The 15,390-nt window shown below is 54.7% G+C and overlaps 1 protein-coding gene and 1 long non-coding RNA gene across 5 annotated transcripts; one reads left to right on the top strand and one right to left on the bottom strand.

Moving 5' to 3' along the window:
* Positions 1-1,657: 1,657 nt before the first annotated feature.
* POU3F1 (POU class 3 homeobox 1) lies at positions 1,658-8,793 on the bottom strand. Of its 3 annotated transcripts, XM_082233570.1 has the most exons (3): positions 7,146-8,793; positions 5,067-5,140; positions 1,658-1,844 (listed from the first exon to the last, which is right to left on the bottom strand). In XM_082233570.1, exon 1 carries the CDS (start codon positions 8,724-8,726, stop codon positions 7,500-7,502), a length of 1,227 nt encoding a protein of 408 aa, XP_082089696.1. In that variant the 5' UTR covers positions 8,727-8,793; the 3' UTR covers positions 1,658-1,844; positions 5,067-5,140; positions 7,146-7,499. The 3 variants fall into 3 exon arrangements, with proteins under 3 accessions (XP_082089696.1, XP_082089697.1, XP_082089698.1); XM_082233571.1 differs by lacking the exon at positions 5,067-5,140; XM_082233572.1 differs by lacking the exons at positions 1,658-1,844; positions 5,067-5,140 and adding an exon at positions 6,295-6,745.
* Positions 8,794-9,087: 294 nt separating this feature from the next.
* On the top strand, positions 9,088-15,070 carry LOC309538233. 2 transcript variants are annotated; one of them, XR_014222139.1, is made up of 4 exons: positions 9,088-9,186; positions 9,734-9,971; positions 11,278-11,382; positions 14,105-15,070. It is a non-coding gene; the product is annotated as an uncharacterized lncRNA (long non-coding RNA). The 2 variants fall into 2 exon arrangements; XR_014222140.1 differs by lacking the exon at positions 11,278-11,382.
* The last annotated feature ends 320 nt before the right edge of the window (positions 15,071-15,390 follow it).

Here is a 15,390-nt window from a genome sequence, read left to right on the forward strand (position 1 = left end):
GAGCCTGGCTGTAGGATCAGACCAAAGGGCTTGCTGCTAGGCCAGCATCATTCTTCAGTGTCATCGGCCATTAGTATCATGGGCCCAATGCTGTGGAATACTCTGCCAATAGAGGTTCAGCAGTCGCCTTCTGTGCCAACTTTTAAACGAAAACTTTTCTATTCCACCAGGCATTTCGGAATGCGCTCCTCCACGATGGTTAATTCTTGGCTTTTTTTTAACTTTATAGTTTTATGTTTTTATTGCTGTAAATTGCTTTGATTTTTTATTTTTATAAAATGATACTGCAGTGTACATTTTTAAATAAATAAGTGATAAATAAATCCTGTTTCTACAGTGGCTAACCAGATGCCCCTCGGAAGCTGACAGGCAGTCCGTGGGGAAAAGGGCTCTTGCTCCCCATTGATCCACTGCAACCAGCCTTGAGAGGCATGGCTCTCTGCTCTTAGAGGCTGGAGGCAGACATCATGGCTTGGATTTGCCGGATCCTCCTTTAGGCCAAAGCCCCACAATGTGGCCAACGCCACACTGTGTGGGAGCAACTCCCACAGCCTAATTGGGTGCTGTGTGAAGAAGCGTCCGTCACCTCCCCCCCCCCACTGAGTTTCTGTGCTATTATGAGAATGTTGGGGGCGAGAAAACTTCCACCTTTCCACTTCCTCTGTGCCATGCACAATTTTACACCCCTCTATCATGTGTGTGCACCCCATTTCATATTACTTTTTACAAACTAAGAGGTTCCAAACTTCACTTTGCATGTTTTTATATAGGAAGGCAGGATTTTTTTAAAAAAACAACAACCCACAACATTTTTTAAAAACAAAATAGGTACGAACAAGAAACATTTCTGCGTGAAGGTTCTCCCTAGAAACCTATTTGTAAAGACGATGCATTCTAGTTCTGTTTGACTTTGTTTATACTGGAGGAAATGGGGTGATAAACTTACATGGAGGATGCTCTGCCTGCCACCCTGGCCTGCCCCAGCACAGCAAAGGAGAAGAAAACAGCCCTTTCCCCAGGGGCCCTTTGGGGCATCTTTCAGTGACAGACATTTGAAAACCTTCAGGGTGAAAAACAGAACAGAATGAAGATGTTGTGAGGAATTTGGGCTTTAATCAAAGCTTGCCACCGTTGTCCAGTTCTTGTCCTTCAGCTCAGGCTTATAGAGTGCTTTGTGGGGTTGACTCCCCCCAAGTCGAGGAGAAAGGGCTGTAGCAGCCGAAGAGTTTGCACCAAACCCCCTCCATCAGAGACTTGCCACAGGACAGGAGGTGGGAGAGAGGCATTTGTCTTCTTTCTCCAAATGCATGGCCAGAATTGAGGACCTGAAATACCTGCCCCAAGGAACTACAGAGCTGCAAGTGGGCTCTGTGCAGCTTCACAAATCATTTAGAAACAGACTTAAACACATGTCCAAATAATTTAGAAGTACATGTAAATTTAAATATATCCCCTTTCTGACCATTTTAAAATTAAAAACCTGGATTACAAGATTACAATTAAAATCCTTAAGAATAACAAGGAACTGTTTATGTTGTATCCATAAGAGCTCCTTGAATTTTAAACTCCATTTTAACAAATGAAATTAAAAGAGAGAAAAAAATGATTGTAATTCAAATAATGACACCTTTTTTTCAAGTGCAGTGCATTTCCCCCCCAGTTCTGTCAAGAATCCTTCAAAATGCTTAAGTTTTCTTTTGTGCGCAGTTTATAGCAACATTCATGGCAGTCCAGGCAAAGGCAAAGTTAAGCAAAGAATTTCAGATACTGACAACTCAGTTTAAGATTGAAGCATCATGAGAATTGTCCCCCCGCCCTCCAGCAGATGTCCTTTAAGTTATTACCTGGGGAAAACATTTTGCTTTTGACTTCTCCGAATTCTAGTTTTAGCAAAAAGGCTTCCTGGTATTTAATTTATTTTAATCTTGTGTATCCAGTTATTTTATTTTATTTTAGTTCAAATGAACTATTATAAAATTATGCACACGTACATTTTAATTGAATTGAAATGTCCTAAGTGCAATTCACGATATCCTCATGAATAAATAAAACACATTTTCTAGCTCATTTCATGAAAACACGGAGAATAATACTCCAATAATGGTTATGTTTAAAAGGTTACAGTTGTTTAAAACAAGTGAGAAATGCATCATTCCATGTAAAGGGCTACTACTGGGAAAAGGGAAATTGAAAAACAACATTTTAACCATTGTGGCCTGAAGAGCACAATTTAATATAAAAATAAAAAGCTCATCATTAGAAGGAAATCCTGTGTCTGCTCATTTAAATCTTTGTACTTGTGAACAGCATTCCACTACCCACAGAATGAGAAAGGGCCGCTGTCTGTTAGGAAGCAAAAGGGAGCTGAATGCTGGAGCTAAGCCTTTGGGCATTTCTGCACCGGTGACCAGAAATGTGACCCAGGAAAGCCCTTTTTTTTGTTCCACTTAAAGCCCAGAACGAGGAGCAGCATCAGCCGCCGCTCCAGAGCCTGCCCTGCTGTTGGGGAAGCACCTCCAGCAACCACAGACAATGATCCTGGGCTTTATGGGAAGCCACATTGGTTTAGGGCAACCCGGGAAAAGGGGACGTGATACCGAGTGGCATGAATTATGCAGGAGGCCTGATTTAACACGCGCATTATTCCTCCCCGCAAGCCGAGCCCGGCGCACTTTAATGCTGCCTTTGCAGCCTCCCAATTCCCCAGCCCTTCCTGTGATTACTCACAGCAACAAAGCCCGCTCTTATTAGATCTAATTGAAACTTTTGCAGATAGAGCTGATGTGAGTCACCGAGGAAAACACCTGATTAAGCTGCAGGCACCGTCTATTTATATTTGTGCAGTGGTGGCAGAAGCAACAGCAGCGCGCCATTGGCGGAGCTGTGAGAGGACGGGACACGGTGCCAAGGCGGAGGCCAAGCTCCCTGCCCCTTCTTGGAGCCCCACTGAATCGGTGGTGCTCCCCCCCCCCGCGCGCCCCATCTGCTCCAACCCCTTTGCTGCGCTCTGGGGTGATCCTGCGGGAGAGAGGAGGGACCCCCTCCCTCGGGTTGTCACGACTGGGCCGCGTCTGGTGGCATCCACAAAGCCCAGTTTGGCTCACAGGGACACGGTTTGGCGCAGTGGGGCGTGGTGGGGGTAGGAGAAGGGGGCTTAGTGCTGCCTTTTGGTTGCCACGGATTGAGCGCCCCCTCCCTTCCCCCTCTGCCCTCTCCTCTCACAATGTAAAGATTTTGGAGCACATCTGAAATGAAAATGGCTCATGACAATGGGGGGGGGGGGGAGCTTGCTTAACAGCAGCCGGGCAAGAGCAAATGTCAGGAAGTCAGTGGCCTGAACTACCCTGGATCTTCCCCACGCTCAGAAACAGCTGCCTAAGAAAAAGCCACGTCGCCGCCTCCCCTCCCGCGGCATCTTATGTGTCCAGAATTCCATATCACTCCGAAACCTGCTTTCCGTCTCATCAACATTCGTGAGCTGATGGAACTTACCAACTCATATATATTCTGCTTCCAGCAGAAGCACCCCCGCCCCCCGCAACGCCCCACAAATTGCCAGAGTGACCTAGTATTCTGCTGCGCTTCCTTTGCCAGGCGGTAGGGGGCACTCTGTCTTCACAGAAACGCCCCCCCCCCGCGTGACCCTGGGGGACAATGCACTTTCGCACACTCGAGGGGCCCTTTGGACAAGTCCATGAGACCCACCACAGCTGAGGTAGCTGCCGGCTCCATAAGTCATTCAGCTCACAGGGCCACCAGGCACACAGCTGGCCGACAAGACCAAGAAGATCTCCTGCGCATCTTCTCTGGAAAGGTGGAAATAAGGAAGCAGCCGGTTCTTTGCGCGACTCAGGGGGAGGGGGGGAGGCAGCAGATGGGCGGGGACAGGGCTCAGTTCCATGATGGGCCAGAACGCGGAGGAGGGGGTGGGGAGGATGGGGACAGGAAAGACCCTTTCCATTGGAAAAAAGAAAAGCGGGGTGTTGGGACTGTTGGGGAGACAAAGGGAGCCGCCCTCTGCTCTCGCATGGTCCCCATTTGCGTCAGAAGAAGCCTTCGGGATACAGAAGAGAGGGGGACCCGGATAATGAAGGGGCTGGAGCGGTCAGCTCTCCTCCCCAACAAAGGAGGATCCTGGGGAGGGAAACCGGGAAGGCGTTTGGGGCTTGGTCGCCAGCTTCGGAAAGTTCGCCAAAGGGTTGGTTCACCACCCCGGCCCCCCTCCACATCTCCAGAGGCTGCTCCCACGTTCCCAAAGGGAAGAGGAGGCCGCTGCCTGGAAGCGAAGACTCCTGACCTCTGGCCCGCCCCAAGAAAACCCGCTCGCCTAAGCAGAGCGACCAAGACGTCCCTTCCTCTGACTTCTTAGCGGAGAAAAGCTGAACGGAGTCCCCTTAGTTCCCCACCTCTTGCAAAGGGCTTCTTTTTTCACGCAAGGAAAGGGGCCTCGTCTTTTTCTCGGGGAGGGGAGAAAGCAACCGGCGTGGTAGGGCTCAGCACCTTCCACTCCCCGCCACTAGCAAGCCCCATCCGGGCAGAGACAACTCTAGAAAGTGGCTCTGCCGAAGAGCCGCATCGGGGCGCGCTGCTAGTTCCCCCAAAAGAGGGTCCCTTCAGCGCAGCTTTCCGGCAGCCTAGAGAAAAACCCAAGCAAAAAAAAAAAAAAAAAAAAGGAAAAGAAACCCCTCCGAGCAGCAGCAACCCTGGTCGAGTCGTGCCTTTCGCACGAAATGCCATTTCAGGGCTAAACAAAAGTTGTCTTAAAACGACCTTTGACAGCACAGAAAAGAGAGGAAAAGGGCTCCCTGGGTGGCCTCGAAAGACTGAAAGGCGGCGGGGCGGGGGGTGCAGGCTGAAGGACGGAGAAAGCAGCAGGGCCTGAGGCTGGCTTGAGGTGGGCGAGGGAGGGGCTTCCTGCCCCTTACCGGCTTCTCTTGGGCTATTTCACAGCCGACTTTGCGGACTGCGGGTCCTCTGGTTTCCCCCTCGGATTCTGCATTTTCAGTATGTGAATAGCGGGGAGGAGGAGAAAGGCCACGCGACTGACTAACTCCAAAAAGACTTACCGTCTTCCCCAAATGATGCTCCTTAAACTCTTCCCCACTTGGGCTATCAGATTCCACCGCAAACTCTCCCTGACCTGGAGATACAGCAGCGAAACAAACACTTTGAATGAGTCTCCTTGACTTTTCGGGGGGGGGGGGGTTCTTTTCTTTCTTTTAAGTTGCATTTTCATTTCCGCCTGGGCATTTGCATTATCAAAAGGAAGACAAAAGCAATCCAGAGAGGGAAGCAGATTTCCAAATGCATGTTCTCTCCTCTACTCTGAAATGTGTTCATTTGCATCAAGCGCGGGCAGGCGGATTATGCCAGAAAGTGACCCCGGCAGCGGCGTCACCAGGAGACAATGGCGAATTTTGGAGCTGCGTGTGGCGCAGCAGAATTCAGGGGAACCAGCAGACAGATGGCCTAGGCTGGGGAGTAGGGGGTCTGTCTGCTTCCCTCCCCGCCCTCTGGGTCGCCCTTTCATTTCAGTGAGGCTCAGGCAAGGAGAACTTTCTCTTGGATCGGCCTCGGAACACTGGGGGCTCCTCGTTTTACAAGCGCCACCTTGCAGAGATGAGCGGATAAGGTGGCATAGAAGCGCATTCAGACGGCTGCGCTCCTACTTACGCTTCTCTGTGCCCATGCCTCACTGAGCTCACGCAGGCATCTATAGCATTGTCCTAAATAAAATGAGCTAACCGCCAGTTTGAAACCACCCAGTTTCAATTAGTTCACTGTATAAGCTAAGAACTTTTTTCAAAGGCTGTTGTCTTAAAAGTGTTTGCTAGATTGTTTTTACTTGGTGAATTATTGCCCTGCGGGGATTCCAAATTGGTCCAGGCTCCTACATAACAAAAGATGCTGCCAGTGGGGGCAGGATTTCTCGCCCCCCGCGGCAGACGCTGAAAAGGAAGAGTTCAAAACCCTCCAGAAAGAAAGAACTTTTCCGCAAGGACCACAAAGCTGGGTCGAGAGGTCCCAACAGGAAAACAAAACAAAACAAAAAATGTCGCCTCGCATTCCACTGACTTTTTCGCAACCTGGTTGGCAAGCCCGAACTGAACTAGCCTTCCCCGGCCGGCTTCGTCCCGACAACCTCCTAATCTACTGGGAAGGGCTCTCTGCACCCGGGAGGAGCGCCTCGCTGCCACCCCGAAGCGCTTCGAGGACGGAGAAGGGGCCTCCGTGGGGAAGCGGAGACCAGGCAGGCAGGTGAGCGGCCCCGACCCGGCCAGCGAGCGCCTCTGCCCGCCCGAGCGGGACCGGCTAGAGAAGCCCGGCAGCCCATGGCTGCCTCCCAGGGAAGTTGAGGAGCCCTCGGGAGCATTCAAAGAGCAGCGGGCCCTTTCTTCAGGAACCCTGATGGACCGGAGAATACCGTTTTCTGGGGAAACCGAGAGAGCCAAACGCACGGCCCGACTGGGGTCGCCGACGCTTCCTGTAGGCCTGAAGGGGCCGGCGCTGGGTCTCAGCGGGGGCACGGGAAAATTTCTCCACTGTTGGAGGGAGTTTTAAGGCACTGGGGCGGGAGGCGGAGGAAAGAAAACCTCTGGGGCTGCGGGAAGCGATAGCTGTCTCCGGGGCCCCAGCGCCTTAATTCTGCCCGAGTCCAGAGTCTCCGCCGCCGCCTTGGAAGCTGCCTCGCGCCCTGTCCTGTCCTGTCATGCCCTGTCCTACCTTCCTCCTCCTCTTTCCGGCGCTGATGGGGACAAAAAAGAAAAAGACACGAGGCGGGTTCCTGGATAAATGTTTTATGAGAGTAATAAAATATTGGCTGTAACATAAATAAAAACGGAGCAGGATGATACAGAGGCGGACCCGGCCCAACAGACGGGCCCCGGCTCCGGGGCGGACCTGGCGTGCGAGCAAAGGGAAGTCACAGAGGGCCAGGGCGGGAGTTGGGTGCTGGCAGTTCGGACCCGGTCCCTCAACCTCCGCGCCTGCTGGATTCAAGGGGCAAAGTGGAAGCGAGCGCCGAGTCCCTTGTGGGTCGCTTTGGGGAACCCAGGCGGCCTCTCCCAGACACCGCCCGGCTGGCAATAGAGGTTGCGCCCCCCCGCCCCCGCCCCCCGCAAGACGAAACCGCATCCAGCTCAAACCTTGGGCCTCTCGCGTCTCTCCCGCCGGCCATAAGGCTGCTGCTGCTGCTGCTGCTCCAGGTTCGGTCGGTGGAGTTTCAAATAAATACAGAGACTTTAAATTAGAAAGAGAGTCGGTCGCCAGCAGGCGTAGGAATAAATTAACGCGCCTCTGCGCGCTCTGCTGCTGCTTGCCCGGTCCGGCGTCGTCGTCGTCGGGCGGGGCGGCTCGGCCATCTGTCTGTCCTAGGGCCGCGCCGGGGGCTCTCTCGGCCGGCCCCCGAGGGCGCAGTCCGTTGGCCCTGCGGGCAGGTCCCGCAGCCAGTCCCAGGCAGGCCAGTCCAGTCCTCGGGAGCCGTCCCCGCCCGGGCCGAGTCATTGCCCGGGGCTCTGGAGCGTGTGCGGGTGCTGATGGTGGTGCTGGAGCGTCGGCGAGGCGTCGGCGCCCTGCGCGTAAAGGTCCTGGTCCATGGCGGGCGCGTGCGGTGCGGCGACGGGCGTCATGCGCTTCTCCTTCTGCCGCCGGTTGCAGAACCAGACGCGTACCACCTCCTTCTCCAGCTGGAGCGTGTCGGCCAGCGAAGTGATCTCGTGAGCCGAGGGCTTGGGGCATTTGAGGAAGTGGCTCTCGAGCGCGCCCTTGACGCCCACCTCGATGGAGGTGCGCTTCTTGCGCTTGCGGCCCTGCGCCGCGATCTTGTCCAGGCTGGCCGGGCTGCCCGTGCTGGAGTCGGTCTCCTCCAGCCACTTGTTGAGCAGCGGCTTCAGCTTGCACATGTTCTTGAAGCTCAGCTGCAGCGCCTCGAAGCGGCAGATGGTCGTCTGCGAGAAGACATTGCCGTACAGGGTGCCCAGCGCCAGCCCCACGTCGGCCTGCGTGAAGCCCAGCTTGATGCGCCGCTGCTTAAACTGCTTGGCGAACTGCTCCAGGTCGTCCGAGCTGGGCGCCTCCTCGTCCGACGCCGCCGACCCCGGCTCGTGGCCCCCCGCGTGGCCCAGGTGCGGCGGGGAGCCCTCCAGGTGCGCCGCCTCCGCCTCCTCGTGCTGGTGCGGATGGTGCTGGTGGTGACCACCGTGGGGCGCGTGGCCATGGGGCAGGTGCAAGGCCGGTGCCTGCGGGCCCAGCATCCCGTTCAGCCCCGGGTAGGCCGCCTGAGAGTAGAGCAGCGCCTGGTGCCCACCGGCGGCCGTCGGGGACATGGCCGAGGGGCAGCCGCCCAGGTGATGCGCGGGAGCCCCCTGCCCCCAGTGCGCTCCGCCGCCGCCTCCTCCGCCGCCCGCTTGCTGGTGCACCAGGTGTGAGCGCGAGTGGAAGCCGTCGAGGTCTCCTCGCGGGCCCGCGCCGCCCCCTTTGGCGTGCTCCAGGTGGGTCCCCCCGCCGCCGCCGCCCCAGTCTCCAGTGGCGCCTGGCAGCCACTGATGGTGCGGGAGGCTGCCGATGGGGTGCCCCGGCGTGGCGGCCAGGCCCTGTAGGTACTCGTGGTGCATCATCTTCTGTACCTCGCGGTACGTGGGGCCCTGGTGAAGGCGCTCGGCGTCCGGCGTGGGCACAGCCAGGAGGGGGCTGCCGCGCGGCAGGTACTGCGCCGTGGTGGTGGCCATGGCGGCAGCTGCTTCCGCGTGGGGTCGGGTCGTCGGCTGGCCCGCGCAGCGCGCCTCTCACTGGGGCCCCCTCGGCGGGGGGACGCGCTTTAGAGTCCCGGCTCGGCCCCACGCGCGGCCACTCCCCCACGCGCGCCCCATTGGCTCCGCCACCCGCGACTGGCAGCCCGCACCGCACCTCCATAGGGCGCCCCCGGCGAAGGGAGACGCCCCCGCCCCGTCTGCCGGCGCCGGCCGTGATTGGAGCGGGAAGGCGCGCCGGGCGCGCCGCTCGGCCACTCAGCGCGTGGGGGGAGCGGCGCGGCCGCGGAGGCGGCAGCACCTGCTGGACGGGACGGGACGCGACGCGAGAGCCAGCCAGCCAGTCAGCGCGGGGTCGCCGGCGCCCTAGCAATCGCGCCGCGTCTGCGGAGCCTCCCGGAGCTCGGGCGCCGGTTCCCCCTGCTCCGCCGCTGCCCCGGTGAGTCTGCCGGCTGGGGTTGGCACTAGGGTCTTTTTGGGGGGCGGGGGGAAGACGCACTCCAGTCCCTCCAGATGGGTCCTATCTCAGACTCGGGTCGGGGGGTTTCCTCGCGTCGTTGCCCAGCTTCTCTCTCCTTTTCGGGCCTGAGGGTCTCGCGTGGGGAAAGGGGGAGAGAGAATTTCGGGGGTGAGGAAGAGATCGCCCCGCTTTTGTGCCTTTCCCTTAACAACTGTAAGGCCCACGATTTGGCAAAACTGCCGGGCGGAGCGGGGTGTACCTTCCTCTCCAATTTGGAGGGAACGTGCCTGCGAGAGGCTGAGAGGGCGCCTCTGCCCCGGAGCGAGGCCGAAGGGGAGCAAGCCGGCCCTTCTCCTCGCCCAACGCTCTCGATGTCCTTCTCTCAGGCATGTTTGGTTCTCCGGGAATTGTCTCCGCAGTGGGACCTGGATGGACCCAGAGGGAGGGCCCTGAGGCCACAGCGCTGGGTGAGTGCCTAGGTTCGCCCCCTTGCCCACATTCCTGATGCTGATGTCTGTTTCCACAGCTCTGCCGCGCACGGCTTCCTCTGAGAAGCAGAAGGAGTTTGAGCTTCCCAGAGCGGGTTTGGCCGTTACTCTCAAGCTTGCTGACAGAAGCTTAAATCCTAGGAACTAGCAACCAATGGATTCAAATGACAAGAAAGGAGATTCCGACTTAACATTAGGAAGAACTTTCTGACGGCAAGAGATGCTCGGCAGAGGAACGGGCTCCTTCGGAAGGTGGTGGACTCTCTTTCATTGGAGGTTTGTAAGCAGAGGTCGGGTGGCCATCTCTCATAGAACCATTAGTTGCGATTCCTGCATTGCGGGGGGTTGGACTAGATGACCCTTGCGGTCCCTTCCAACTCTACAATTCTCTCTCCTGTCACTTGTTTCTAGAAAGGGATGCCATAGTTGTCTGATGGTTCTGGGTTGGAGAAGATGGGATAAGGGGCTCGTGTGTTGCTGAGGTTCCCTTCCTCCCCCAACTCCCCTTGCAGAATGGGGGACGCCGTGGGGATGAGACGATCCTCCCAGCTGCTTTTATGAGGGTGTGCTGGGCTTCTGAGCCACTCCAGGTGCGCGCTCCGCATGCTGAGCGGGGCAGAGACTCACCTTGGACCACGTTTATGGAGCTCAGCCCTTCCTTCGCATCACTGCCACGCAGGAAGCTGGAAGGGGCACAAAGGTTTCAAGTTTTATTCGACCCTCGCGTGAAGGCTTCTCTTTCCAGTGCCCATCTGCCAGATCCGGGTTCAGCACTCCGGGCTCCTCCGGGCGTTTTCCACTGGGAACTTTGTTTAGGAGTTGGCCCTGGGAGAGGGGAGAGGGGCGCTCCTGCCTGCAGGGCACACATTGGGTCTTCCCAGCACGGAACGGGCAGCGCCGGGAGAACTGAGTTCCAGCATCAAGGTGGCCCCCATCTAAAAACCGGGCAGTGTTGTGTAGTAGTGGGTAGTGTCGTACTAGGACCTGGAAGAAACCGGGGTTAAAATTCCTACTGGGCTATGAGGCTCACTGGGTGTTTTTGGCGGACCAGTCGCCACCTCTCAGCCTAACCCACCTCACAGGGTTGTTGTTTTGGGGGATAAATGAGAAAGGGGGGGGAATATGTTTGCCACCTTGAACTCCTTGGAGAGAAAAAATGTGGGATGTAAATGCAATAAATAAAAAATAAATAAAAATTAAAAGGGTTTTTTCCCCTTTCCTTGGCCACCCTTTCCTCAAGCAGTTTAGAGCAGCGCGCAGTCACCCCCCTCCCCCTGCAACTTTCACACTCTCCCCAGACGGCAGCAGCAGGACACAGGCGGAAATGCTTGTTGGGCAAAATTAGGCCAAGCGGTTGGAGAGGTGGGGGCGGGTGGGGGCTCCCATCATCTCAGAAGCCTAGTCACCCTCCTCCAGAGTTGGGGGTCTAACTAGTTTTTGTTTCTTGCACACAAGGAGGATGGGATGAAATGCCCCCCCCCGCGCCTTCTCTTTGGCCCTTGCGCTCCCCCCCCCGCAGCCTACAGCCATGTCAGGATGTGTTTATTGACCTTATGCAAATGGTGTTTGTGCTGCTTCTCAGCGGGAACGGATGCGATGGAACCACCCTATGACCTGAGGAGCCACCGAGGCCAGTGACTCACAGGCTGTCCATCCTCACGGGCACAGGATGGCACCTGAGCCACTGGTGAGTTAATGAGCGGTTGTATGAATGAGACCTTCATTCTCTGGGTCACCAGCTGGCTTCCTGCCAGCTTCGGAATGAAAAGAGCCCCCCTCCCGCGTTAATAAAGCGCAATATATATGCATTGGTGAATAAACTGTTTTCCTTCGAGAAGCTGAAGTCGTTGCATGTGCTCCTCCTTTTCCCTTTTCATCCTCACAGGAACCCTGCGGGGTAGGTTAAGCTGAAAGCTAGTGGCTGGCCAAAATACTTCACGGCTGCTGGGCTGGGGGGTACCTCTCGCCCGCTCCCCCACTTCCATTGCCTCCCAGTCCCAGACTTTACAAGCCTGCAGACTGCCCACGCACAGCTAGGGCAAAGATTCTGTGCTGGGATTCCTGCATAGCAGGGGGCTGGACAAGACGGCCCTTTGAGTTCCTTCCAACTTTCTCTTTCTGTAGCTGTTTCCACGCCCGTGAAGAGGCAGAGGGCGATTGCTTGAGAGAGCCTCACGGCGATCGGGGGCAGAAATCACAGGGGTGGTGCTCAGCTCCTCTCCAACGCGGCTTCCAGGGGACGAGGAGGGCAGCTGAGCTCGACCCCGCCATGTTGGTCAGTTGGGGGCGGGACGGGGGCTTTAGCAGGCCTGCCTGCTCCGGCGGCTCCTAGGGCTTCAGCGCCACTCCTGCCGCCGCACTAGCCTGAGAATCTCCCCGGAGCGTCTTTCGGGCCGAGTCGCCTGGAAGGAGCGCCCGCGGGCGTCCCTTTCCGCCGCTCCGGAGCGTTTCTGGCAGCGCCGGTTCCGGTTCGACGCCGGATCTGCAGCCCGAAGGAAGAAGGCGAGGCGAACGAGAGGAGTGGACTCGAGCCATGAAGCTCACTCCCTCTCGGTCTTAGCCTACCTCGCAGGTTTCTTCTGCGGATAAAATGTGGCCTGCGGAGGGGACGAGACAGCCAAGCGGCTTCTTCGCGCCAGCCTTCGCCTCTGGGCAAGGGCGCGAGGGGAGCGTTTGTCTCGCTCTGCAGAAGCGAATTCTTGCGGAGGTTAAAAGCAGGAGCACAAGCGCCAGTCAGCCCGCCTTCGGGGACGCAACTCCAGGCGGGCCGCGCTCGGCAGCTGCGGACAGGGCCTGGGGTGGCTCTCGGTTGTGCAATGGTTGGCTAGTGGGCACTCTACACATGCTCAGAGGCTCTTTTGATTCCTACTGGGACGTGAGTACCGAAGAAGCGGCTTCTGTGTGTGTGGCGTGGGGGCTCAGGAATATAGCCTCTAAAGTGGAAGGAGGGAAAAGTCACGAGCAACCCGAAAGGTTGGGGTGGGGGGCGAGATCTGTCATTGCTTCCCGCAGGAGAGGCAAGAAGCAGGTTAGGCTGAAAGGCAGCATTCCTCAACAGCAAAACGAGCCTGGCTGCCGAGAGAGCGAGGCGAGCCTGGAGTGGAGGTTTGCGCCGCAGCCTTGTGAGCTGTCTTCAGTTCTGGGCACTCAGGAGAAGCTCCTGCGCTCGAGATGCTTTGACGCAAAGCATTTGTCTTTTGCACTTGGTTTAGGCCGATGAACAGATCTTGGGGTGCTTGCGGGAAACAAAGCAAAGATCCCACAAGCCAGGCATGGACTTTTGGATTTATTTATTTTCAAGGAACTGCCTGGGACATCCCTGTAAACTCCTTCCTGAGATGGTCCTGGGATGGGTCTGGCAGTGCCCTTTTGTGTCCTTCCAGAAGTTGGTGCTGAGGACCTGCTGCTCTGGCTTTGGCTGCTCTTGTCCCCAGGTGTTTTTGTTTTGTTTTGGTTTTTTTACAAAAATATCTCCATGTGAACCCACTGCGCCGGGGAGGTCCTCTGGAGAACTGGGCTGAGCAATATCTGGCGCTCTCTCGCTCTGTGTGTGTGTCCCTTGCTTTTAAAAATGGTTCAGTTTCTGGGGCATTTTTTAGTATAGCTTTCAGAACTGGTGATTTTGCTGCTGCTAGCTTTGCATTGTTGTTTCCCTCTGAGCTGCCTAATCTGCCTGCAAAGAAAGATGGGGTATAAATGTTATTTTAAGTAAAAAGTGCTGGGAGAGAGGAGAGGGGAAAGAGATGCAAAATGGTGGAGAATCTTTGAGGAAATGGGAGAATGGTAGACCTTTTAAAAGGGCTACATAAGCACACAAGGGCTCCCCTTTTATTAAACCCTTTAAAAACAGTTCAGAACCTGCATAGATCACCTGGAGGGTGAGAAGGGTGAAGAGTGGTGTCTCATCATCCATGATGTCCATGATGGGCTATCAGTTGCCAAGGTCTGTCACACAAAGGTGTCCTCCCTCAGCAAAGGAGCCCTGAGCATGAGGTGTAAAATGCAAGGGAAAGGGGGGTATTGTTCTTGTTTGTTACTGTGTTGTGCATTTTAGTGTTTCTATATTGTAAACCACCCTGTGATCGTCAGGTGAAGAGCAGTATTTATATATTTTTTAAAAGTCTAGGCCACCTCTGATGAAGTCTGGTTGCCTTACGCGGTTTGCTCCAAATCCTTCAGGCACATTTCATTGGCTTAAAAGATCTAAGTTGGGGGCTGTTGCTTGCTCGGGAGTAAAGGACTCACTCATGCTTGCTTAAAATTGCACTTCTGAACATGGGGAATTGGTTTGTCCACACATGCCACTGTGGAATTGGTGCTTTTCTTACCAGTCGGATTCATGCAAGGGTGTGTGTGAGTGTGTGCCACAGTAACAATTCACACAATCCTCTCTCTTTTATTCCTCCTAGGAAGTACAACACAGATTTGTTGGGGGAACGGCAACAACTTCTTTGTCTTGCTCCTCATAGGGCCGTTGTGTGGAAACTGAGTCAGGAGCATGATGAGCTGGGGGCTCAGATCAACCATGAACTCCTTCTGTGGCTTTGTGGGTAGTTTTCCCTTTGTACAGGTATGTATACAAGAAGCAAAGCAGGCATCAAGCTGAGAGAACATTTGACCAAGCCAGGCTCATGGAGCTAGGATATCAGACCTTCCTGTCTCAGAGTCTGCAGCTCTGATGTTTTAATTTTTTTTACTGTATATAAGGACACCCAACTGTTGGATGGATTTAGATGAGTAGGAGAGGATATTTTATTAGTAATTATACTGCCTCTTTCTCGCTTATGTGAGAATACAAATATCTATTTCAGCAGAGTTAAAAATCACCATCCATGCGCAGCTTACCTCTGGATGCTATTAGGACAAGGTTGCATAACCTTCTGGAACAATTGTGATATCCAAGGATGCTTTAGGCGGACTTAGATTATCTCCTCCCTGTTTTATGTTTAACAAAAATGTCACTTTCAGACTGTTTAGTAAACAAAGTTTACTCACATCAAAGGTCTTGCCAAGATCCAACAGATGAAAACCAGGCAAGAAACAATCCTTAAAATGTTACAGATATCCACGGTCCAGTTCAAAATGGAGATTGCTGTCTGGAGGAAAACAAAGAGAAGTCTTCCCCCATTGCAGGTAGGAAAAGAGTGAGTGCAGGAAGGAAGAGATAGGGATTAATGCATTTTCTTTTTCCCGCCACCAGGTTTGCGGGTGTGACATCACAGAGTCCCCTCTATGCGTGGTCCCCTCCATGGTGCCATTGCCTCTGTTAGTGACCGTCTAGCCATCATGTGTTTGTGATTTTGGCTGCACACCCTCCCGCACCGATACCATTGTTCTCTGGGAAGCTCCCACCCAAAATGATAAAACGCAATTAATATATATATATATATATATATATATATATATATATATATATATATATAAAGATAACCCTGCAGCCTATTTTTCAGTTCTGTTTGAGTGACCCATACTTTTCAGGCTGTGGTCCCACATGGGGGATCCTTAAGTACTGCAGGCCCACATGGCTAGGATCATTGGGCACAATATATGCGGCTGAGAGGGAATAGAAACAGGGGATCCATCCTTGGGAGGGACCACCAAGGTGTTACCTTCACTCCCTGCTATGCTCCAGCCGCTGCATGGTTAAAAATGTTGATCTGTAGAGCAAGACTTGCAGGTTCCTCCAATCCCCTTA

This window comes from Podarcis vaucheri (assembly GCF_965113315.1).
Source record: "Podarcis vaucheri genome assembly, chromosome: 7".
NCBI lineage: Eukaryota > Metazoa > Chordata > Lepidosauria > Squamata > Lacertidae > Podarcis > Podarcis vaucheri.